Genomic DNA, 26,276 nt, shown 5'->3' with positions numbered 1-26,276 from the left:
GTGTCTTTTTCTGTATTCTCTCTGATGTTCTAAAATGCACCTTCTTCATTGCAGAAAATCTACATAATGAGTCTCCTATTATTAAATTCATGAAATTATGATTATTGTTTGTGGAGATAATCTTCAGAGCAAGCTTTTCTAACCCTATATAGGCCATACTTTCTACTCCCTGAAGTAAATGTTCTCCATACACATAATCCTGACTATTCCTTTACATAATCTGAAGTAACAAAGCCACTTTGCTACTGGCAAAATATTTTCAAAATATAAAATGAAACTACCCTTAAAGTGAACCTCCAGACTAAAAATCTACTCAGCAGCACTGAAAATGCTTGGTGTTTCTTTAATAGTTTCACAGTATCAGAACTTTGTTTTTCTTACCAAAGCCTGATTTTTAGCTGCACAGAAGCTAAGCTCCGCCCTAACAAAGAAAACTTCCCAGGCAATTTTCCCCTGATGCTGTGAAAAGCATGATGGAATTTCTGAGGTTGTTGTTCTCGTTGCTTAGCAACTGGGAGGGGTGATAGGGACAAAGGACAGTTGGAACTGTGTCTCATGGTCCCTGTCACCTTCTTTCAACCAAAAAGATGGCTGCCCTCATGAAATCACAAACATTTCCCTGTTCTTTTAAAACAGGGTGGGTAATATATTATATTATGTATCTATTTCAATTAACATAACTAATGTAATGTAATGACAGTATGTTTGTTTAGGCTGAAGTTCCTCTTTAACTGCTTTAATTTTTGGGAGGTAATAAAATGCGCTGGAAAGACATATGTACATTTTCATAGAAACCTGATAATGCCCTATGAGGACATTGTAAACTGTAACTGAAGCATACTGTATCAATACCAGGTGAAACTAAAGAAATAACAGCTTACCTGAGCAGGAGTAGCGACTGAGGTACACTTGATCTCTGGACAGTTGAGTGAGTGGACCTGTCCATCTTTAATCTGGATTTTAAAGTAGTCTCTAAGACAGCTATTGCAGTAAACATGGCTGCATTGCATAAAGTAAGTGCACTCACTGCCCAGCTTCTCACAGAAACAGATATTGCATAAGAATGGTTTGCTTTCAAAACACTTCTTCTGTTGCATTTCATTAAAGTCAAGTATGTGTCTGATGAGGGCTGCTACCGACTCTACATCCTGGATGGCCCGTCTGTCAACTGCTCCCTCTTCTGGTGTTTCTGTGGTACTGCAGGGGCTTCCTTCCTCAGATGTTTGCATCCAGATTTGCATGCCATTACTTTCCACATCAATTTCATAGGGCGATTTTATATTCAAGTATTCAATAGTTCCTTCCTTCAGAAATTGCATCCAAGCAAATAAGACTACACATCCTTTGTTCTCCTCCCATAAGTCATCTAAACGCTGGCACAATAGACTAAGCTGAAAGATAAAATATAAAAAATGTACTTTCCAGTTTTGAGACAGGAAAGACAGAACCATGGGATAAGACTACTATCTATTACCTAATGTTTTTCATAGGTTAGGTATTTGACATAAACATCACACTGATTGAAAATCTATTAAAAACTAGGACTGTTCTCCATTTTGACTGAAGAGATTTTTTTTCAAATTTTCTGACTGAAGAGTGATTGGAAAAGGCTGTTCTTTTATCAAACTGCGAGTGATCCACAGCCGCATAGCCTTGTACAACACCAGGCAATACAAAGCTAACAATGGCAGTATTCTGAGCAATTTTAAATTACATTTATGCAGAAATCTGGTAAATATCGAATGGTATAGGATGGCAGAAATATTGATAATCCCCAACTGACTTTTGATTAGGAAAATATACTCTCATAGACTGAGCATACATCATAAAGTGATACAATGAAAACACACATTCTGTAAATTATTATGGAATTCAGAAGCCAGTCTGTCCAATCCAAAAGCCAGCAAGAAAGTTTTAGGGGCCTGTCTGCCCAATCCAAAAGCCAGCAGTGAAGTTTTGGGAGCCAGTCTGCCCAATCCAAAAGCCAGCAAGGAAGTTTTGGGAGCCGGTCTGCCCAATCCAAAAGCCAGCGCAGAAGTTTTAGGGGCCTGTCTGCACAATCCAGAAGCCAGCAAGGAAGTTTTGGGAGCAAGTTTGCCCAACCCAAAATCCAGCAGGGAAGTTTTGGCAGCCAGTCTGCCCAATCCAAAAGCCAGCTGAGAAGTTTTGGGAGCTAGTGTGCCCAATCCAAAAACCAGCAGGGAAGTTTTGAGAACCAGTTCCCTTGAAAACAATTAGAGAAAAGTGAAATATTAGGCACCTCCTGTATTATCCAAGGAATATTGGCTTCCTGCCTCCTAGGATTTGTAAAGCCATGCTTTAAGACTAAAGGAGGCCACACTCGATACAATAAAATGATCCGATTTTACGGCAATTCGATAAATATGATCAGATCTCCCCCCAAAAAATAAAGCTTTTTTTTTCATTTGGCTGAAAAATCTGATCGAATTTGCCATTTTTTCCAATTTTTATCGATCCGGAATGCTGGATTTTTTTCTTCAAATTTTCTAAAGATTGTATGGTGTGTGTTAGATTGTCAATTTATTAACCACCTGGGCGTTACGGACAAGCTCAGCTTGTCCAATAACGCTGCGGTGGATTGCTCGGGCCCTGGTGGGCCGATTTGGATAATTTTTTTTTAAAACCCACAGTTAGCACTTTGCTAGCTGCATGTCTTACCTGATCGCCACCGCTCGCCATCGATGCGCCGCTACCTGCTGCGAAATGTGCCCCCCCCACAGACCCCTTGCGCAGCCTGGCCAATCACCGCCAGGCTGCGCTATGGGGTGGATCGGGACTCTCTGTGACGTCACTCCGTTCGTCGCCATGGCGACGGGGGAAGCCCTAAAGGAAATCCCGTTCGTAACGGGATTTCCGGATGGGTCTTCACACCGGCAGCGATCAGAAGGGTGGGAGGGAGGGTTGCAGGGAGAGGAGAATCATGTACTGTAGCTAGCACTAGGCAAGCTACATGATAAAAAAAAAATTGGCCGAAAAAAACCCTCCCGCGGAATCAAAACGCCAGGCAGGTTAATATCCACACCCTAGCAATTTTCTCAGAGTTTCCAATCGTTTTTATCATAATTGGGGGAAATTGAACATGTGTGTGGTATATTGGTCATATTTTTGAAATGTTACAATCAGTCAGAAAAATTGATTGTAATTCTTAAATTGAACACATATTTAAAAACATTGTATGGTGTGTGGCCACTTTTATACTAGCACACTGTCATGCAAAGCCCAGACATTCCAAATTATTATTTTTGTTATTTTTATGTGTTTGTAAACCACAAACATTTTCTGCACTGTTTTGCAGGAAACCATTACGCCAATGACATGATCAAAGCCTCAGAGTGTCTTTCAATGCAAAATGCAGCCATAGAGTGGGACATCTCTGGAAGGTTAGATTACTTTGATTGAATCTGCCAGTGATCTATTGACGACATACATACTTAATATACAGTACTTGTTATTTTCTAACTAGCAGCCTCTACAAAACCAGAAAGCTTATACTGTAACTATTGATAGTGTTGGCAATAAATACAGACACACACCCTTACATAAACACATCTGCCACACCTGTTTAGGTGAAAGCCACTTGCAGCTGAGAGTGAAGATAGGTGGTGTAGAGGACGGGTAACCTGAAGGTAGTTCAAAGTTCAGGATGATTGGAGGCAGAAAGAAAACAGTGTCCTCAAAGTTCTCTGTGACAGCATTTGTAGCAGAGGTGGCTAAAGGCAATAGAGAAGATAAAGTGTAATTTAAGTTGACAACTGCTGAGTTTTCATCTCATAAACGTACACCTAACAACTTTTACTTTGTTTGTTCCCACTAGTCATGGTAGAAGCCAGGGGACAAGCATAAGAGAAGAGGTGAAACAGTAAGGCCCCATTTACACTGAATCAGTTGGTATGCGTTAGTGCACGTTGCTACGCGTTTTTCCATAGCACTGCATTGGGAAGAGGATTTCAGTTAAAACGCGTTAAGTGTGAAAGGTACCATATGAAAACATGGGCATTACTTTGAAAATCCGTTTTTTTTCCCGTTTTAACTGAGAGCAACTGATTAACGCGTTTTAACTGAAATTTTTTCACAATGCACTGCTATGGAAAAACCGCGTACTAACGCATACCAATGCGTGAAGTGTTTAAAGAGGAACTGTTGTGAAAATCTTAAAATTTAAAACACAAAGAAATAAGAAGTATATTTCTTCCAGAGTAAAATGAGCCATAAATTACTTTTCTCCTATGTTATTTTACTCTGGAAGAAACGCACTTATTTGTATATGTTTACATGTATTTTAAATTTTAATATTTTCGCGACAGAAGTCCTTTAAGCATTGAGTGGCTATGAAGGCAGAAAAGTGGTTAATGTACTGCTGGGTAGCCATGCAAACTGAGAAGGTGTTAAAAGCAAAGTTCAAGACCAGGAGCAAACATTTTCTGCTATCTCATCGACTGTAACTGGCTGAATCAAAATGGGCTGCCTGCTGTTGAGAAATAGTAGGGAGATATAGCAAGATGGCTTCTATTTCTCAATTACTTTTATAGTACTCAGAACACAAATTTACATGAAAAATAACATTTTAAAACATCTTGCATATCATTGATATGTATAATTTTTTATATATGTAAACATAGAGCTACACTTTAATCCTTACAAGTTCCGCTACACAGTCTACTTGTTATCACTATCACTGAAGCGGTTTATTGCTGTCCAGGATAAAACTCAGGGATGGGCAAACTTTTGCAGGATAGGGCTGCATGCCTTCAGAATGCGGCCCGCGGCTTGTCTCTCTCTCTCCCTCCCTCCAGACTTCTGTAGATTGGATTTAACTCACCCAATCGCAGTTTCCAGTGGTGATCTCCATGGCGATGGCGGCGTCATGTGACACTCTGGTATGTAATAACAGCAGGTCACATTACACCACCATTACTGTGAAGATCGGCGCTGGCAAGTGTGGTTGGGTAAGAAGAGGATCAGAGTGAGATCCGGCCTTCTATCAGCGGGCAACCATCATAATGCCAGCAGGCCAAATCTGGCCTGTGGGCCGTAGTTTTCCCAGCCCTGATCTACCCCGTGGCTTCATATATGGTCAAAAGCCTAATAGAATTTGTTTAGAAGCAGGTCATCTACTTGTATTATATAAGAACATACTCCACGGCCTCCATTCAATGATTCCTGACTTTTCTTAAGCACTTTACTGTTGTGTAACATAGTAAAATTACTTTTCATGACAGCCCTACAGTGCATATAAGGGACATAGTGATAGTAACAATGACAGAAATAGAGGAATTACATAAGTATGCCAAATATTTAAAAAAATATTTAAAAATGACACAGTTATTTCAGAGAAGATTCTGAGTTTAAAAAGTTTATGTCAGATAGGAAAAAGCTGTTTTTCAGTCTACTTGTGTGTATGTGGATTCATCTAAAACGTCTATCTGAGGGAAGGAACTCAAACAAGGCATTTCCATGATCAGTGTTATCCAGGAGAAATGTTTACATCTTATCAATAAAATACCTCTAAAGCATCCGCAAAGCAAGAAAATACTTAATATAAGTTTGAAGTAATGTTTAAAGGTGAAAGGTGAAAAAAGTGCTTAATTTATACAATAATTATTTGTAAATGATTTAGTCAGTCTGCGCTCGATCCCCGCGGGCGGACAATGGGAAGAAAACGAGCGGCTGATAAGGAGCGCCCGTGAGGGCGAGCGGGAATCGATCCGGGCGCACGCGGGGACGCATGGGGACACGGCGGAAGTCGATCCGGTGGCTAATCGAGCCGCCCGAGTCGACTCGTGTATTTACAGCATTACACTCTGACATTATTTCATGGCGATATCTTTACTGCTGGCAGATGATGTCTGGAAGGAGATGCTGCTTTTTTGGCAGTTAGAAACAGCTGTTATTTCCCACAATGCAACAAGGCTCCCACAGTGTGATGTCAGTACCTAGGTGCTGACATTACACTGTGGGAGGGGCTGCTTCACCACAATATCAGCCATACAGAGCCCCCTGATGATCCATTTGAGAAAAGGTAAAGGTTTCTCATGGGAAAGGTGATATCGGCTACTGATTGGGATGAAGTTCACTTACTGGTTACAGTTTCTCTTTAACCTGCTGCTGACTGTGTCACGCCGATGGGCGTGGCCGCCACGGCAGCCCCAGGACTGCCTAACTCCGATCGGCGTAAGGTCCTGCGGGCCTGTTTTTCATCATTATTAGGTAGAAGTGCTGGTTGGTGTGTGTGTGACGGCGCTGGAGAGGTGTTGGGTGGCCACCTGGCTTTTTAACTGTTTGTTTGTTTGTACTTGGATTAATAATAAAAAATCTTTTGAGATTTCTATAAAACCTTTTTTGGTCGATTGACTTTAATTACCCCGTACAGTGCTGCGATCTAAGGCAGCGCTGTACTGGGGACAGCCGTATGACACGGCTGTCCCCTCCAAAGGCTCAAGGGTGATCGGCTGTCATAGGCTGAAGCCTATGACAGCTGATCATGGGGATTTGCTGGCGGTGGGAGGGAGGGTGGAATATAAAAATATGTACAAAAATAGGGAAATTTATTAAAAAATAATAAGATAAATATTTACAATAAATAAACAATCTTGGGGGCGATCAGACTCCACCAACAGAAAGCTCTGTTTGTGGGGGGAAAAGGGGGGGGGCGGGAATACTTGTGTGCTGACATGTGCGGCCCTGCAGCGAGGCCATAAAGCTGCAGTGGCCCATTTCTTGAAAAATGGCCTGGTCTTTAGGGAGGTTTAACACTGCGGTCCTCAAGTGGTTAAACTACTTTTCCGATTGTTAAGTGAAAAATATTATTTTTTTTTAAATGACACAATATCACCTGGGAAAAAAAACTCAGGAGATACATTAGTTAAATAAGGACCCATGTAAATAACTTACATTTCACAGATACTTTAAAATTTGGAGGAAGCTCCAGGCACACTTGGAATTTCCCTCCAGGGACATTGTCCGCTCTCTTGAACTCATCTTCAGAATATATACTAGTAAGAGCTAGCAGTTCATCCTCTTGGGCTTCCTGATCTTCACTTGACATTGGTTACCTGTGAAGGTCAAAAGACAGCAATAATGAATGCATCACAACTTTGTTATGAATAGAAATTAAGCTAAATATTCAGACCAAATAAAAATTAAGCTAAATATATATGCGGATGAACCATACTGAGATCAAGCATCAGAATGGAACAAAAAACAAACACTCCAAGAGCCCTCCAGCTGGCTACAACAATCCCTGTCTCCTATTACGGACTTCTGTGGCTACCGTAATGAATGACTGAGAACCAGAAATACTGACCGCTCCCAACCATGTCTTCAGTTATCTGGGGCTTTCTGGAGTGGGTATCAGCAGTGTGAATACCCCATTGTCGTCTTGTTCAGGAGGAGCCTGATGTGGAAGTACTAGTAAGCAAAAGAGAACTGTGCTCTGCACAGAGGCGCACAGAGAAGGGAGCGGATGGGGCTGCGTCACAAAGCTTAGCCCGAGAGGCCATGCAGCATAGAACACAAAGAGTTCAATTCTGCATATGACTCCACTGTGCTTTGCTAGACTCCACTCTGCTCCAGCCAGTACTGTAGACTCCGCTATGTTCCAACCAGACTCTGCTCTGCTTCACCCAGACTCCACTCTGTTTCAGACAGATTTTGCTTTTCTTCAGCTCGACTCTACTCTTTTAGGCCTTGTTCACATTGCGTTCGTCTCACGTGTCCGTCCGCGTTGGGCTGTTTTTGAGGCGTCTTTTTATTCCAATTCCCGGCGCTTGAGTGGGCGATTCGTTTTTGTGCTTAGCGATTTGTTTTCTAAGCGTTTATTCCAAGCGGTTTTGTAATTCACTCCCTGACGCAAGTCAGGAAGTGAACTCTTTGACCCGGAAAATAATAAATACAATGTATTTATTCTTAAAAACACAAACACAATCACTACACAAATCGATTTTGTGAGCATTTTGCGTTTCTCCTATACTTTCCATTGAGGCGGAATCGCCTCAAAAATGGTGCACCACCCACTTTACTGAACGAACAGCGCACGACCCGCACTGATATGAACCTTCTTATAGAAATTCATTGCACAAGCGTTTGGTGGGCGATTTTAAAAATCGCCCACGTGTAAAAAAAAACCCACAAACGCCTAGAGTGTGAACGAGCCCTTACAGCTAGATTCCACTCTGCTACATCCAGTCATGTAGACTCCGCTATGTTCCAGCCAGACTCTGCTTCACCCAGACTCCAATCCAAACACAGTTCGCTCTGCTTCGGCCAGACTTTTTGATATGCTTTTTTATAGCTAGATAGAGCAATGCTCCTCGCAGCATGATTCAGAGCTCCACAAACATTGTTCAGTACTGTAATATAATTTTTTTTTTTTACATATGGTTTACTTGTCAAGTCCTCAGCTTTTTAGTCACCAGAATTCTTTCCTGCAGAGAAAATTAAAAAAAAAAAAATTTGAAATTCACATTTAAGCCCTTAGGCGTTATGTTATCCAAGCGCCTAATCCATTTAATTATTTTTCGAGTCACAATCTCTTTCTTTCTGTTGCCCCTTCGTGGTAACAGGTCAACGTGGTCCTGTACCAACCATCTTAGTTGGACTACATTATGCCCTTTAAAATGTCTAGAAACCAATTTATCATGTCTTGCTTCACCTTTTGCAAATCTTTTAATATTGTTTTTATGCTTCTGAATTCGGGATTTTACACCTCTTGAAGTTTTCCCCACATACATGAGGCTGCAGAGGCATTTGATTACGTAGACCATAAAGGCACTTTCACAGGTGTAGTAACCTATAATCTTCACTTTGTCACCAGATTGAGGGTGAGGAAAGGTATCACCCTTGATGACCATACTGCAACAATTGCAGGACAGGCATAAAAAAGTTTCTTTTCTCACTCTCCCTAGGAATCTGGTCTTGCTCTCTTTGCTTAAATATTTGCAAGGCATTATACATTTTTACAATAACAACTTTCACAGCATAGACCCAACGACAACTCAGAGAGCTGAACGCTATGTCGGGAGGAGTCTGAAATGGGAGACAGACTTTTATGCCGGCATCAGCCAATGGATGCAGGTATGCAAATTTCCACACAGCTGAATGGTAATCATTCAATCCTGAGCTGGCTTGATTAACATTTGCTAGCTGAAAGACTATCATAACAAATGCATGCAGTACTATGCAACAACATGCATGCAGGAAATCCAGGGCTATCTGGCTACAGTTCAATCTGCAGCAAACCATAGGAGGAATCCTGACAGCATCCTGAACTGCAGAGTGATTGCAAATGACATTGGCCTCAATTCACTAAACTTATCTCCTGTCTTTAATAACTCTTCTAGAGTTGTTACCATGGTGATAAGGCATGTAGTATTCAGGAAACATTTTTCCTCAGGCAAGCCTAAAGTTAACTCTTCTGTCTTTAAATTAACTCTCCAATCCTTAAAATAACTCCAGAGTTAAAGACAGGCTGTTAATTAACTGCGTGTGAAAATAACTACAGAGGAGGTAAATTAACTACAGAGGAGGTAAATTAATTACAGGAGAGGTAACTTAAGGAATGAAGAGGTAAGATAACTCTCTCACGTGTGGAGGTAAGTTTTCTCTTGCCTTATTATCTCTAGCATGATCTTAGTGAATTGAGGCCAATAAGACTTACTGCGAATGCGCAACCGAATGCAAGCAGACAAGTCAGAACTGCCCAGTTGCAGCTCCACTGCAAGCGACAGAACATGCTACAGGAGAGATCCTGACAGAATATGAAGGGGAGAAATGGCAAAATGTGAAGTAGTCAGAAAGTGGAAGTGAAAGTAAAAAAAAAAAAATCTAATATACAAAGGTTTAGTGCTGATGTGCTTGAATATTCAAATTTGGAACCACATTTTGAATCTTCATACATGCACTTCAGCAGGGGTTGTTAACTCACCCTTGTCAACGCCTCTGGCCACTGTGCTCCATGTTGCTGGACAGTTCTCACATACCTCTTTGTGATGGAAAGCAGAACAAAGAGGCAGCGACAAGGGTGAGTCAACAACCCCTGCTGCAGTGCACACGTAAGGATTCGGTTTCTGATTTTGGAACAAAGTTCCTGGATTTGAATATTCACGTTACACGTTAACACTACTAAGCTTCTGTGGACCTGAAGTTTAGTGGAGAACATAGGAGATCTTGGCCTGAAGTTATTTTAAAACATTCTCATGAGGAAGTGGAAGTGTGTGTGTGGGGGGAGAGGTTAGGGTTGGAATCAAAAGCTAATCTTGAGGCAAAAATAAATGTAAATATTAAAGCTACCTGATTATTCTTCAGATTATCAGACACTCAGTGGCCCCTTCTTGTGCCACTGTAGCCCCCGTGTTGTCCACTCTGTACACACTCTTTGAGCCCCCAACCCACCCAGCACAGGGAGTGCGCTGTGCGTGCACAATTGTTTCCAAACAAAGAAAGTCCAGGACGCTCTCAGCCAGAGCTACTGTGCACAATTGTTTAGGAGCATGATCCATGTTGGTACATAGCGTGGCCAACACAAGTTCCCTGCTCTGTCAAAGATGTGAATGTGTGCTACAGCAGCAGTACAGACCGAAGGACAGCCACAAGATGAGACCATCAAGTGTTTAATAACAAAGAATAAGCAGAAAACTACTTTTTACATTTATATTTGGCTGTTATACTTTACAGTTTAATGATAGAGTAACTACAGTAGATCACTCTTTTTGATTAAAAGGAAACAAGCGTCTTCATCTCTAAGAGGTGACGGGGGCACCAGCCTCTCCTCTCACCTCCAGATCAGCTGGTGTGTTTGCAAACAAGTTCATAAACTTAAAACAAGCAAAGAAAAAAAATACACTGCTCAAAAAAATAAAGGGAACACTTAAACAAAACAATGTGACTCCGAGTCAATCACACTTCTGTGAAATCAAACTGTCTACTTAGGTAGCAACACTGATTGACAAAAAAATATTTGCTATTATGCAAATGGAATAGACAACAGGTGGCAATTATAGGCAATTAGAAAGACCTCTCCAATACAGGAGTGGTTCTGGCTGATGTTTTGGTCACTTTTGAATGCTGACAGTGCTTTCAATCTAGTGGTAGCATGAGATAGTGTAAGGGACTTACCTCCGGGATCCAGCGACACGGCCGTTTCTGCCAAGAGCGGGTCGCGTCCAGGCACTTCCACATGTCGGCAGCCATCCTCCGCTGGTGATCGCTCTGCACATACTGGTGGGTGGATGTCTCGCTCCACTTGGATGCAGTATGGTCTGAGGCGGAGACAGAGGTAGTGTCAGCTGACAGGATAGTCAGCTGACACTTAGGCAGGAGTTTATTTAATAAATATGAATATAATGGATGCTGACCCTGGCTGGGATTGAACCCTGGTCTCATGTCGGAGGCGATGCCCTTGACCAGTATGCTAAAGCTGACACACAGTCAGGATGTTTTGCTGGTCAGAACTGGTTAGTCAGCTGGCAAGTATTGACACCTGTGTCAGCTGATCTCTCTGTCAGCTGACACTTAAACATTATTAATGCCTGCGTGTGATTGGCTGTTGTGTGCATGTGGCCAGCCACTGATTGGATGCTGTCAGTATTTAAACCTTGCTGTGACAGTTGCATGTTGCCCATGATAGCTCTAGCTTGCTGAGTGCTCTGTTTACCTGCTGTTATTATATTGGATTATCTGGACTCTGACCTCTGCTCGTTTAATGGACCTCCCTTGTGTGCTGCCTGAACCGACCTATTGCCTGGATTATCTTTAAGACTGTTTGCTGCCTGGTTTGACCTCGCATCCGATCTTGACCTCTCTTCTGCCTAGCCCTCCTGTACTGCGATATCTCTGTTTACCCGTGTATGATCTTGGACTGTTACTGGACTCTGCTACTCTGTATCCCTGTTTAGGCCTGGAAGTTTATTTGCTCACCCTGTATTCAGGTCCAATAACTTGCACACTAAAGGCCTGGGTGTAACCGAAGTCGGATAGGTGTTGTCTTCTCACCTCTCATTCAAGCGGGGACGTGCCACATAGGGTGAAGCGTGTGGAGGTAGATTGGGGCATTGGAACTGATTCATTAGTGGATATCCCTACAGGCCTGAAAGATAGAGTCTACAACCCACACAAGTGACTCAATTAGTGCAGCTTATCCAGGATGTCATATCAATGCAAAAATCACTACATGCAGCTTTGAAAAGGATTTTTCCGAAACAGCAGTCTGTACCTACTTTATTTCATGCATATTTTTGCATCAATAAATGTAATTGAGATTTAAATACCATTGGTGGTGCCGACCCTTTGCTGGATTTGGCCACTCACAGTACCAGGGTGCTGGTCTAGGCACACCTTTGAACTATACATGTGAGTGCTCCTACTCTCTACAAGTGTTGATTACATCAATGCAAGCTGTGACAAGAAGGTTTGCTGTGTCTGTCAATGTAGTGTCCAGAGCATGGAGGCGCTACCAGGATACAGGCCAGTACATCAGGAACCGTGGAGAAGGCCATAGGAGGGCAACAACCCAGCAGCAGGACCGCTACTTCTGCCTTTGTGCAAGGAGGAACAGGAGCACTGGCGTATCCAGAGGGGGGTTTTGGATGTATGGAACACCCCCCTGAGACTCCTGTACCTTTAAAAAAATTCCCTGAAATCGCTGAAGCAGACAAGCTGGTAAATATACAGAGGCTTGCCTGAAGGGTCTGTGGGAAAAACTCAGCTCTTTCCCTATTGTAAAGACTGCATTGTAGACAGCTACATAAGGTATGTCACAGGTTGAAAAGTTTTTGACAGTCCCTAAACTCCAGGAGGGCTGCCTGCAGCTTGTGTGAGAGGCTGACCATCCCTTACATTCTCCATACCCCTATGGACAGTATACCTATATCATTCCGCTATTCCCACAATCCTCCCCACCATGTTGTTAATGTTTTGTTTTTGCTTTGGCAATGCTAAATGTATTTGGTCCTGCCAATAAAGCTTTTTTGGATTTGGCTGGCAGGGACAGGAGACACATTACTGGCAAGTAGCCTGTGTGATGTGGGACTGCAATACAGATACGCTATCTGCTCTATCTCAGTCTCTCCACTCCACCTGGGGGGGCAATCTCCCCCCAGGCCCCCTTTCATTCAGTGATTTAGGGCTGGTGTCTGGTGTATTCAGGTTTGTTGTTGTAAGGCAATGCAAAATACTAGGCTAGCTGATAAAACTGCAATTAATGGGCAGGCAAGCTGGTATATATACACAGCATGATGCAGAGCTTGCCTGGAGGGTCCGTGGGCAAAAATCTGTCTCTCCCCTATGTCATAATGACTGCTGCTTGTTAAACAAGGTGAACATTTTATGACAGTTCCTAGACTCCAGGAGGGCTGCTTTCTGACTTGTGTGAGAGAATGGCAGGGACAGGAGTCCTATTACAGGCAAGTAGCCTGTGTGTGATGTGGGACTGCAATACAGATAATGCTCCATCTCAGGCTATTCTCAATTTCTCTCCACTCCTCTTCTCTCTGGGCTAGTGCACGCCAAAATCACAATAGCAATCGCTAGCAATTAGTGAGTGCGATTTTCAGAGCGATTTCTGAATGAATCACTCAAAAAAATGCTACATGCGGTATAACTGCGATTTTGAAAAAATCACAACGCTGCTGTGGGAACACCCACATAGGGTAACATTAGCCAAGCGCTTTTCAAATCAATGTTGATTTGAAAAACGCTCAGAAGCCCTCTTGGTGTGCACCAGCCCTCCCTCATTCACCTTTGTTTCCCTCTTTCCCTAGTGCTGGGTGTCTGTGTCTTCTTGTCATACAGGAAAGCTAAATAAAAGTGCAATCCTGGTGAGGCAAATTATTATTATTTAGTATTTATATAGCGTCGCCATCTTCCGCAGATGCATATATCCCTGCATCATATGGGTATCGCTTGCGCTATGTGACATGTGACATATTCCACTGAATTGTTCAAACTAAGTCTATCTCCCGTTCCTCTCTCGGGGAGTTGTTCCAGCGCTGTCCCCTGTTCAAATTTGCTGCTTCCAGAAGCCCTCAGAAACACTTGTGTCCTTGAGTACTTCCAAAGATAGGCAGCTCCGTAATACGCCAGCGCACTTTTGTGCATGGGCAATATGGAGCCACCTGTATTCGGAAGCACTCGGGGACATGAGTGCTTCTGGACCTTTCAGGAATCCACCCTTAAAAATCCTGCATTTGCCCCTGAGGAGGAGCACTGTCAGAGCCCTGCAAAATGACCTCTTGTGTGACCATACACTGCTGCGGTTGGTCCTGAGTTCCTCCTAATGCAAGACAATGCTAGACCTCATGAGGCTGGAGTGTTCCTGCAAGACAAAGGCATTGATGCTATGGACTGACCCGCCCATTTCCCAGACCTGAATCCAATCAAGCACATCTGGGACATCGTGTCTCACTCCATCCACCAATGCCACCCCCTGCACCCCCAAATGTCCAGGAGTTGGAGGATGCTTTAGTCCAGATCTGGGAGGAGATCCCTCAGGAGACCATTCGCAACTTCATCAGGAGCATGCCCAAGCATTGTGGGAAGGTCATACAGGCATGTGGAGGCCACACATACTACTGACACTCATTTAGACCTGTTTTAAGTACATTACATCAAAGTTGGATCAGCCTTTGGTGTCTTTTTCCACTTTAATCTTGAGTGTGACTCCAAAAATGTGATTTCAATTGATAATTTTTGTGTGATTTTGTGGTCAGCACCTTCAACTATGTAAAGAAATACATATTTAATAAGAATATTTCATTCATTCAGATCTAGGATGTCTTATTTTTGTGTTGCCTTTATTTTTTTGAGCAGTGTAGTTTTTTCCAGACCTCACTTTTCCAAACAACCTTTATTGCGAATAGCTCATGATAGTAAACATCAATTAAACATACATCTAAAAGCAACAAAAAATGTCAAAGGATGATCAGCAATTCCTCCCATACACACCACACATCACTTCACGTGGCTTCATACAACATTCCAGATTGTGGCAGCCTCAATGATTACTGATTTCTATAGTCAAGTTCTCTCTCTGAAACACAGTTCAATTACAGCGCTCATCAGATCTCGTTTTTCAAAGCAATGATTTGTATTAATGAGAGTAAGAACAGTCCCAGAACAGATCAATACTTGCAAGATCACAGCCAGTGCTTTCCATAAATCCCCTTTCGTCCTCTACAGTGACGATTTAGTCAGTCCACACATCAGATCACACTTGATGGGGCCGTCACCAGTCAAAGAGGCATATAAAGCATGGAGATGAAAAGCAGCAGCAAGCGATGACATGAGTAGATTAATGAAGCAAATGAAGCAAGCAGTCCAGCATAATCAACTTCGATATGGCTTCATGTGCAGCAGCACACCTAGCGAGTCTGCACACTTCTCAGAAGGGACAGTCAAGGAGGACCAACAGTGTTGCTGGTGTATAGTGAGTGTTAAGTTGGCTGTATGACTGTAGAGGTCAGCTATGGTGGGTGCACTCGGCATGGCGTCAGCATGGGCTCTTTCGTCCCGTGATCTACCCGCGTGCCAGTAGAGTACCAGTAGGGATCAACATGGGACTAGCGTGCTATGAAACTCCATCCTCCTTGAGACTCCACCCACATCTAACAGTTTGGCATCCATAAGGAGATTAAGAGGGTTGGAAAGGGTTGAGTCACTGTTGGCGAAGAGACAAATTTGGGAATCAAAAGGCCAAGTGGAAGTTTGGACACTGCCATAAGCGCCCATGTTAATGCAAGGTATACACCATACAATTTTCTGGCAGATTTACCTGCCAGATCTATTATTTCCAACATGTCCAATTTGAATTTCGATTTTTCGATTTTTTTTTTATCGCTTTTTTTCTATTGTTTTTTTTTCTATCAATTTTCATAGAACTGAATTAAGCGTGATCGAAGAAACGATTCAAAAAACAATAAAGAAAAAAGATCAGAAAATCAAAAATGTTATGGTGTGTACCTGGCATAAAAGTTGTGATAAACGGCTACAGCAGGAAATTACAGTTGTGCCCATTTTGGCAGAATTTATGATTGATTTCTTAACCATTTTCCATAGAATATGAATGATAACATTATAGAGCCTTGTTTCTTGTCATTTGTTATACATTTTATGTACTTTTTGTCACTGTAATTACTAATTCTGTATTTTGTATATTGGTGTACACCAGTGGTCCTCAAATTAAGGCCCGCGGGCCGAATGTGGCCCCCTGAGGCTTTTTTACCGGCCCCCCACACAAAATGTATTACTTATAGATGTGGTCAGCTACATCTTTAAAGAGACACTGAAGCGAAAAAAAAATTATGATATTATGATTTGTATGTGTAGTACAGCTAAGAAATAAAACATTAAGATCAGATGCATTAGTCTAATTGTTTCCAGTACAGGAAGAGTTGAGAAACTCCAGTTGTTATCTATATGCAAACAAGCCATTAAAGAGTAACTGTCAGGCTGCAGAAGCTAATTTAAACCTCTATTCTCCTGTGTTAAACAGTTTAGAAGGAAGCTCAAAAGCCATTAGTGAAGATAAACATTTCAGTTACCTTTGATGTGTGCTTATCTTAGTCTGTTATAGACCCATAAAGACGCAAGCCGCAGCTAAACTGCAAAGCATTCTGGGGCCCTCCCCTCGGCTGCTAATGAGACGGTACAGCAGCTTGTGTAATCAGTGCAGAGCGTAGCACTGATAAATCTCCGGGCAGACTACACTGCAGGAGTCAGCTATTGTTCCTAGCCACATGGCTCATTAATATTCACTGCACACCGTGTTGTTCAAGAACGAGCTTATCTGTGACGACACATTTGGCTTCACAAACATGGAGCCTGCCATGAGCTGTCAGGAGCATCTATCTCTGCATATACTATATACAAATTCTGTGAAATCCAAACGTGGACAGTGAAATGCATATGTAATGTAAGTACAGCCAATCTTTAGCTACTGATATATGTGTTTATTTTCTCTGAGACCCTATACCTAACAGCTCCTCTTTAAGCTCTCCGACTAAGTTAGTCGTGGAGAGGGCTGTTATCTGACTTTTATTATCTCAACTGTAAGTGAACTGTTTACTTTTTCTCTGCTAGAGGAGAGGTCATTACTTCACAGACTGCTCTGAAAGAATCATTTTGAATGCTGAGTGTTGTGTAATCTGCACATATTATAGAATAATGCAATGTTAGAAAAAACACTATATACCTGAAAATAAAAGTATGAGAATATTTTCTTTGCTGCTAATCTTCTAGAAATTATTCATAGTACACAACCAATTCATTATATCATATATTTTTTTTTCGCTTCAGTGTCTCTTTAAATATTGGTGGTCGGCATATAGAATAGAAGTGCTGGCACCACCCATCCACATGGAAGCCAGAAAGCAGTAATTCGCTGGTTTCCAATCAAATTCCACATCAGGTGACACTGCTGTCTAATTGGACTGCAGATTGTCATCTAGGTATGATTCACTGGCTGGCCCGCAAAGACTTCTACATCATTTTATGTATCATTTGCCCCCCCCCCAGCAGTCTGAAGTATGTTGACCCGGCCCTCGACCCAAAACGTTGGGGATCCCTGGTGTACACCATTGTATTATTTTGTACCGCATGTTTGTTTTTTACTTTGTACAGTGCCACGGAATATGTTGGCGCTTTATAACTCAATAATATTGTCAAAAAACTGTGTTTACTCCTTTTAAATCATAATCACTATACAAACTACCCAAATGACCCTGAGCGAAAGTTTACATACTCCAGTTCGGGGCACTATGGCGAAACATTTTAAAATGTAAAATATGTGCAAACTTGACTTCTTATGCTTTTCTGTTAACAATGGCTTTCTTCTTGCCACTCTTCCATAAAGGCCAACTTTGTGCAGTGCACGACTAATAGTTGTCCTATGGACAGATTCCCCCACCTGAGCTGTAGATCTCGTGCAGTCAACATGGGCCTCTTGACTGCATTTCTGATCAGCGCTCTCCTTGTTCGGCCTGTGAGTTTAGGTGGACGGCCTTGTCTTGGTAGGTTTACAGTTGTGCCATACCCCTATTTCTGAATGATCGCTTGAACAGTGCTCCGTGGGATGTTCAAGGCTTTGGAAATCTTTTTGTAGCCTAAAGGTACGCACTACAGCAGCCAATGACGGGTCCGTCGGCACCTCCCGCTGGGCGGGTTTTCAGCATACTGTAGTGCGTGTGTACGCACTATCGTTCAGTAACAGCCTTATCAGTCCACCGACAGTGCGTACACACGCACTACAGTCTGCTGAAAACCCGCCCAGCGGGAGGTGCCGACGGACCCGTCGTTGGCTGCTGTAGTGCGTGTGTACGCACCTTAAGCCTGCTTTAAATTTCTCAATAACTTGATCCCTGACCTGTCTGGTGTGTTCTTTGGACTTCATGGTGTAATTGCTCCCAATATTCTCTTAGACAACCTCTGAGGTCGTCACAGAGCAGCTGTATTTGTACTGACATTAGATTACACACAGGTGCACTCTATTTAGTCATTAGCACTCATCAGGCAATGTCTATGCGCAACTGACTGCACTCAGATAAAAGGGGGCTGAATAATTACGCACACCCCACTTCGCAGTTATTTATTTGTAAAAAATGTTTGGAATCATGTATGATTTTCGTTCCACTTCTCACGTGTACACCACTTTGTGTTGGTCTTTCACGTGGAATTACAATAAAATTGATTTATGCTTGTGGTAGTAATATGACAAAAGGTGGAAAACTTCAAGCGGGCTGAATACTTTTGCAAACCACTGTAATGACAGTCAGAGGTAGTCTATAGGAAGGGAGCTGACAGGCTAGGAACCCAGGAGGGAACGAGCGGGCTGGAGGAAACCCAGGTAACTGCAGGTGACAGGAGGAAACTCACAGGCTGAGGGAATCCCCAGGTGACAGGAGAGCTCAGGAGGGAACTTGCAGGCAGAGGGAATCCCCAGTGAAGCTGCAAGTTCCTGGAGGGAACTGGCAGACTGCGGGAATCTCCAGGAAGGCTGCAGGTGACAGGAGAGCTCCGGAGGGAACTTGCAGGCTGAGGGAAACCCCTGGGAGTGCAGCAGACAGAGAAGTGAGGCAGGGAGCCTGACAGGAAACAGGGATAGGCACAGGGAGGCAGGCCGGGAAGTGCAGGCTAGGAAACAAGGATGGAAGGATGGCAGACAGGAGTCTGACAGGGAGTGCAAGAATCCTGGTTAGGCTGCAGGCAGGTGTAGCAAAGGGATTGGTCAAAAAGGGAAAACGACTTGGAGGGGAGATCCTGGTAGCAGGAAAGCCAAAAAGGGAAACAACTTGCAGGAAAACAGCGACGGAACGGCTGATGACTAGGGATGCAACAGCAAAGAAGTGTGAGAGTGCAGGGTTTAACTACCCCGCCTCTCAATTAGGGAAAGTGCAGTACTGCCTACGGCTAATGCAATATAAGGGCAGCAGAGGGGCGTACGTGCGTCTAGCAACAGAGGATGCCAGCTCAAGGAAGCACGTCCGGCTGGCATCCTCTGCCATGCGGAGACAGAAACGAAGAGTACAGCATGGTACTCGGTGGCTGGAGTGTAACGAGCGATCATTACACTCGCCACCCTTGCAGGAGTCAGCGCTGGATGCGAGGAGAGGTAAGTGGCACGAGCAATCGTAACATGAAGTGTGTTTCCAACTGCAGCCTCTTGGCAGAAGTGCTCTATCATCCCATGTTGCCGACACCCTTCACCAGAGAGCAGAGGAAGAGAAGTGAGCAACTCCATTAGCAGGCTCACATCGGAAAGTGAACAGCTGAAATGCAGAAGCTGCTGTCTGGCGTGGGGTGAGTGCAGGCATCTGGAAGCTTGTTGGGGAAGTTTTCAAGATGACAAGAATGGACATCACATGTCTGTCAGGACCAAACTTGCGTCTTCTGCACTCTCTGGTGGTGCCAGGTAGCCGCAGGGATCTAAAGGTCTGTTGGGTAATGTAGCCCTCAAATGAACAAGGATAAGCATCATTTCTGCTGGGTGGCCATAGGGATCTTGAGGTCTCAGTCTGACAGGGAGGTGTGAGAATGGAAGAGTGAAAGTTTAAAGCCATCCAGTCAACTCATTTAATACAGGCCCCCCATGTCACAAGGCCCCAGGCAAGCGCCTTTTTGCCTTTCCGTTAATCTGGCCATTCCTCATATTACATGGAAGTGCTAAAATTGGTCAATTAAGATTAGATGTTGTATGCACTTTTAGACTTAACATCCATACCTACCACTGGTCTCAGGGTTAACAGCTCACCTGGGCCCCATATAAGGCTTAAGACTCTCTTTAATGCGTAAGGTATAGACACTGATGCAGTGAAGACAAGAGTACTACCAGAACCCACTACACAAGATAAACATTTACTGGATGATATCAGGATATAGTGCAGGACACACTTGTGGAGAAGACAACACAGATCACAGCCGGAATAGTAGACTAGATACAGGGAGAAAGGTTGATCAGAGCAAGTTTGAGCTCATTTGTAAATATAGGATTAAAGAGAGGCTGAAGCAAATTAATTTTGCCCTTTTTACCTTATAATTAGCTTCAGTACTCTCAGCACAAGTAAACCGCTGCATCCCCGTCGCTAAACAAGCACTTTAGACCCCCCAAATCCCCGAGGGGCAATCTGGCTGGCATTTCCTGAAAGAGGCAGAGCTTTCAGCTTCAGCTCTGCCTCTCCTGATGTCAATCGCAGCGCATCGCCGCCTCTCCCTCTTCCTTCAGAGAGAGGGGCGGGGAGAGGCGGAGATCCGCTCATCGATTGATGTCAGGAGAGGCAGAGCTGCAGCTGAAAGTTCTGCCTTTCAGCGCAGCAAAATCCACGACCAAGTTGGACGTGGATGTTTGCCCGGCGATTTGGGGGGTCTAAACCCCTCGTTTTAGGGCAGGGATGCGGCGGTTTACTTGTGCTGAGACAACTGAAGTGAATAATAAGGTAAAAAGGGTGAAATTTATTCGCTTCAGTGTCTCTTTAACAATGTCTGCTTCCATGAAAGCAGGAAGTAGATTTGTTGCAGGATTTGTATAAGCTGGAAATGTTTTTCTGAAAACAGGTTATTATGCTGTTGCGTATCTTATGGAGCAGAAAAGAAGTTATGAGTTCAGGTCCAGCGTCAAAAACGCCTCTCCCCGGCCCTTTGCTCTCCACTCTGTGCAATGCGATAAGAGCACAAAGTGGAACTGCAGCATCGTGAACCCATGAGTCACAAAAGTGAAACCAAAGTACTGCATGGCTTAGGCCTGGCACTACCTGATCCGACTATGCCCTCCCCTCGGATCAGGTAGTATGTTTTGTTATACATTTTTTTACTGCCTCGGGATCGCTTTCACATTCTGTTAATGATAGATGAGCAGACACACAGCTTGGCAGCCTGTCCTACAGAGAGGGAGGGGAAGTGAGAGGCAATGGCGTAGCAATAGAGAGTGCAGGGGTTATGACTGCATCAGGACCCTTGGGCCAAAGGGGCCCACCCTTAACTACAGTATTAGCTCTTTATTGGTCCTGCGCTGGTAATAATCACTTCTATAGATGCTTTAAATAGTAGTGATCATTAACATACTGTTCTCCATTCGCTTCTTGCACCTCTGACACTGTAGTTGCCATTGGCAGGTTTTGGTGTGCCGTATTGTTATGTATAGACTGCTTGGGGGGCCCCAATGTAAAACTTGCATCAGGCCCCACAGCTCTTTAGCTACGCCACTGGTCACCTGCATAGCTCCCAACTGTCTCTTTTTCGGAGGGACAGTCCCTTTTTGGGAGCCCTGTCCCTCTATCACCCTCATTTGTCCCTCTTTCAGGACTTTGTCCCTCTTTCTATGTAAATATATATATTTCTCTACTAAAAATGTGTTTGAGTGACTCTAAATTTTATCTCCATCATTTAAATTGATATATTACTAATTTTAAAATGTTACTATGAAGGAAAATTAACCAGGACAGAAAGGACCAGTGTGGTTTGAATTATAATACAACATATTTTTCTTATGAAATTTTTATGGTATGCATGACTAGATGCGTGGTGGGGCGTGGCCAGGGGTGTGGTTTAAGTGTCCCTTTTTCTCATCTCAAAAAGTTGGGAGGTATGGTCACCTGTACTGTACTCACACTAGATTTCAAAAGGATCTTTCTGGCTAACAGTCATGCGATGAAAATCTGCTGAGCATACTTAGCTTAACATCCCACTGGGACACAAATCATATTCCCTGATTAACAAATGGATACAGTACTAGCGATAGAAAATGTGTTGACTGATAATCACGAAGTAGGCACCACAATGGGGACAAAACAGGCAACATATCTCCCTCCCCAAAAACGTTTCTAGGCTGAGGCTCTTTCCAGTCGGTTCAGAACAAATCCAAATAAAATAGCTGCTCTTGGACAAAACGGCAGTGTTCCTGTTGATGGGTTTATGGGAATCAGTAATAGGCAGACAGAAGTAGTGGCCGAATGCATCATCACTGAGCTCAGCTGAGATAAACGAGGTCAGTGCGCAGCAATCGAGCAGCCCGGGACACTGTGCTAGCAGCTGACTGTAAAACTAAATGCTGTAACAAATACACGTAGAGAGATCACAGAGGCTGTCAGGACTTTACTTCGTTACACCCTCCTCGCACTAATGAGACCCCCATCTGTATCACCCCCAGCAACACCCACCTGGAGACTGAGATCGCTAGTCCAAGGAAAACTTGCCAATCAGGAAGCGACGAGATTACAACAGCGCCACCTGCCGAACAGGACAAATACTACCACTCTGTTCACATGCAAGAAGACGAAATTACATGTCATTTCATCAGCTCTGACACTCCAAACTCAGCTTTCTGGTAGTTCTGAACACATGAGAATGTATGTGCATGGTGGGTTTGAGAGGGGCGTTTATCACAATAAGGCCCCTTTCACATTGCACACTGCAGTGAATTCACCGCCTGTCAGCTGCTCTCTTGCACCTTACCTCACCAATACAGGTTTCCCTCCCAGGAGTGAGACCTGAGCGCTGCCGCAGCCACGCTCAGTCTCGACATGTTGCGTTCCTCGGCTGCCCAGTAAGGCCACCGCGTGTCTAAGCTTGACACGCGTGGTGTTACAACCGCTGCAATTCAGCTGCACTTAAAGAGAATCTGTAACGTCAAACGTCCCCTGGGGGGTACTCACCTCGGGTGGGGGAAGCCTCCGGATCCTAATGAGGCTTCCCACGCCGTCCTCCGTCCCTCAGGGGTCTCAGTGCAGCCCTCCGTGCAAGATGACGTCAATATTTACCTTCCCGGCTCCTGCGCAGGCGCTCTGACGGCTGTCGGCTCCGAAGTAGGCGGAAATACCCAATCGCCGTCGGGTCTGCTCTACTGCGCAGGCGCAAGTTTCCGGCGCCTGCGCAGTAGAGCGGACCCGACTGAGATCGGGTATTTCCGTCTACTTCGGAGCCGAAAGCAGCCACAGCGCCCCCGCTGGAGCCAGCAAAGGTAAATATTGAATTTACAGTCGGGTCTGTCGCCGGCTGTTCGGAGGGCTGCAGCGAGACCCTCGTGGGACAGAAGACGGCGTGGGAAGCCTCATTAGGATCCGGAGGCTTCCGCCACCCGAGGTGAGTACCCCCCAGGGGATGTTTTTGTTGTTACATAGTCTCTTTAAATTGCAATGGTGGGCGACAGACGGGTGGCTGAACTGCTCAGCAAACTCTCAGTTCAGCCACCTGTGTGAAAGGGGCCTTACAAAGAAAAATAGATACGTTCTGCAGGGTCATTTATGGATATTGATGATTTCCATCCCCTATGATGCGCTAAAGTGAACCTGAGATGGTTCACTAGTGCTTATTTATACTTTCTTGTGGCTTTCTCCAGCCCCATGAGCATCGTGACCTCCCTCGTCATCCTCATTGGCTCCTCCGCTAAACCGCCATGACTCCCGGCAATCCGGGCAGTCGCAGCATTCTGTGCATGCGTGGCTTGGCCACGTGCGCGCCCCTAGTCACGCTCCCATTTTCTGGAGTGATCTGCGCCTACGCAGTAATACTGTGCAGGTGCAGAAGGCTATGGGAACATGGCAGGGGTGCGCACTCGACCGCACAGTGCAGAAGACCTCAACTGGCAGCAACTGACCGGATTTCCGGCAGTCGTATCGCCAGAATGGTGGGGCCGAGAAGGGCGGTGAGGGAAGCCACGATGCTCATTGGGCTGGAAGAAGCCCTAGGTAAGTATAAATAAGTGGCAGTGTACCATCTCTGGTACACTTTAAAGGATACCACAGCTGACAAAAAATATTGCTGCATTGTGTGGGGGATACAAACACACCTTTAGCGCCCCCTGCCCCCCTCCATCTGCCGCCGTTCCTCTAATATTCCTGCCGGTGTCCGGCGACTTGATTGACCCCCCACCCGGACATACTGCGCCCTGTGCGCGCAGTATGTCATCCCCTCTTCACTTCTGGCCGGCGCATAGCGATCGGCTCAGAAGCACGCTGATTCCTCTGCCTACCGCGGGCTGCGTGTGCGCTCCATTACACTAAGCGGCACATGCCAAATCATGTGACACTTGGTGTAATGCAGCGCACACGCAGCCCAGGAGAGGCAGAGGAAGTGCTTCTGAGCCAATCGCTATGCGCCTGCCAGAAGTGAAGAGGGGATGACCTGTGCGCGCAGTATGTCCGGTTGGGGGGTCAATCAAGTCCCCGGACACCGGCAGGAATATTAGAGGAACTGCGGCAGATGGAGGGGGGCAGGGGGCGCTAAAGGTATGTGTTTGTAATCCCCCACACAATGCAGAAATATTTTTTGTCAGCTGTGGTATCCTTTAAGGCAGATACACAAACAAAATAAGTGTCACTTGGCAGCCGTTCCTTTGGGGTGACATTGCAGGGCCAAGGCTGACAGATGAGGCGTCACTAGCCTGCAGGTTATTGACATGTAATGTTGCTATGCGAGAGGGCAGAGGGATGATGTAGCAGCACATTTGTGATGTCACACGGTAATGGGGTAAGAGCCAGTCCACACTAGGTCCGGAAACGTATCCGTGGCTGCGTTTTTCAAACCTGATGAAAAACAGAGTCTCGGATACTAATGTTGAAAATAGCAGCCAGCCTCACCCAAGTAAAAAACGGATACGTCTGCGTTTGCGGGGATCCGTTTTCAAAACCTGAACGGAAGGTCCGGAACTGCTGCATTTTCACGCAACGGATCAGGACCACAGATACACGCAGGGGTAGTGAAAGTAATGAGAAAACGCATCTCCAGCTCCACAGGCAAAAAACGGATGTTAAAACGGATAGCCTGAGCTTTATGATTGGCCCAAAAAAATCCTCCCACTCCTTCCTAATGATGGAGACGTTTTCTGTCAGGGAAAAACCTGAACGGAAACTGATGCAAAACTGATGCACTTTCATCAGTTTGCAGTACGGTGGGTACTTCCCCTGATCCGGACTGCAGTGTCCATCCTGCAACCGGGTCTAGTGTGGACCCACTCTAAGTGAAGAGAACAATATTATTGGCCAAAGCAATCTGCCAGGTCGAATTTCTGGCTGAGCGGTCGACAGGGGTGTCGGGGCTGCCATACACACACTGGATTCTTAGCCGAGGTGGTCCTTATCTCCAGCCTCGACTAGGTTTCATTTAAGGGATAACTGTGGTGAGAAGAATATGGAGGCTACCATATTTATTTCCTTTTAAACAATACCAGTTGCCTGGCAGTCCTGCTGATCTATTTGGCTGAAGTAGTGTGGGAATAACACCAGAAACAAGCATGCAGATAATCTTGCCAGTTCTGACTATAATGCTTGTTTAGGGTGTATAGCTAAAGTTATTAGATGCAGGGTATCAGCAGGACAGCCATACAAGTGGTATTGCTTACAATGGAAATAAATATGGAAGCCTCCATACTCCTTTCACATCAGTTGTCCTTTAGGCTGCTTACACACAGGGACGTTACAGGCGCACGTTAGTGCGCCTGTAACGCTCCCCCAACGCACAGCAATGCAACACAAGTGGGCTGTTCACACAGCCCACGTTGCGTTACATGTAACGCTGCACGTTGTCCGGAAAGTGCAGCATGCTACGGCGTTAGAGCGGCTATAGCCGCGTTAGACTGTTTGTACATGCTCAGTGGGGGGCAGAGAGGAGGCGGGGAGAGCCAGCTACAGTAGCCGTGCACATGGCTACTTAATATTCACTGCACTGGCGGCAGTTGATTGGCCGGCGGGACCACATGATGCGGAGTGTCTCGCTCCGCATCACGTGGTCCTGCCGGCCAATCAGCGCCACTCTGGGAGACCTTATAGGGATAGAGCCGC

At 44.7% G+C, this 26,276-nt stretch overlaps 2 protein-coding genes across 5 annotated transcripts in view; both read right to left on the bottom strand.

The window, feature by feature from the left end:
- The window catches only part of LOC137564105 (E3 ubiquitin-protein ligase RNF14-like), a 189,976-nt gene extending 182,984 nt beyond the window's left edge, over positions 1-6,992 (bottom strand). The window contains exon 1 of the mRNA XM_068277487.1: positions 6,913-6,992. The gene's annotated coding sequence lies outside the window, so the exon portion shown is untranslated. The remainder of the gene's footprint in view (positions 1-6,912) is intronic.
- LOC137564104 (E3 ubiquitin-protein ligase RNF14-like) overlaps positions 1-22,701 on the bottom strand; it is a 69,011-nt gene extending 46,310 nt beyond the window's left edge. For 2 of the 4 annotated variants that reach the window (XM_068277477.1, XM_068277480.1), the window contains exons 1-4: positions 22,659-22,701; positions 6,913-7,073; positions 3,580-3,731; positions 882-1,391 (exon numbers count right to left, since the gene is read on the bottom strand). In XM_068277477.1, the coding sequence (XP_068133578.1) occupies positions 882-1,391; positions 3,580-3,731; positions 6,913-7,066 (816 nt within the window). In that variant the 5' untranslated portion in view covers positions 7,067-7,073; positions 22,659-22,701. Of the gene's footprint in view, positions 1-881; positions 1,392-3,579; positions 3,732-6,912; positions 7,074-8,178; positions 8,239-8,405; positions 8,428-22,658 lie in introns of those variants that run through there. The other 2 variants (XM_068277479.1, XM_068277478.1) reach the window with 2 other exon arrangements.
- Between the last annotated feature and the right edge of the window lie 3,575 nt (positions 22,702-26,276).

Source organism: Hyperolius riggenbachi, chromosome 3 (assembly GCF_040937935.1).
Source record: "Hyperolius riggenbachi isolate aHypRig1 chromosome 3, aHypRig1.pri, whole genome shotgun sequence".
NCBI classification, from domain to species: domain Eukaryota; kingdom Metazoa; phylum Chordata; class Amphibia; order Anura; family Hyperoliidae; genus Hyperolius; species Hyperolius riggenbachi.
The sequence above is the reverse complement of the archived record's forward strand: the minus strand, read 5'-3'. Positions and strand labels throughout refer to the sequence as shown.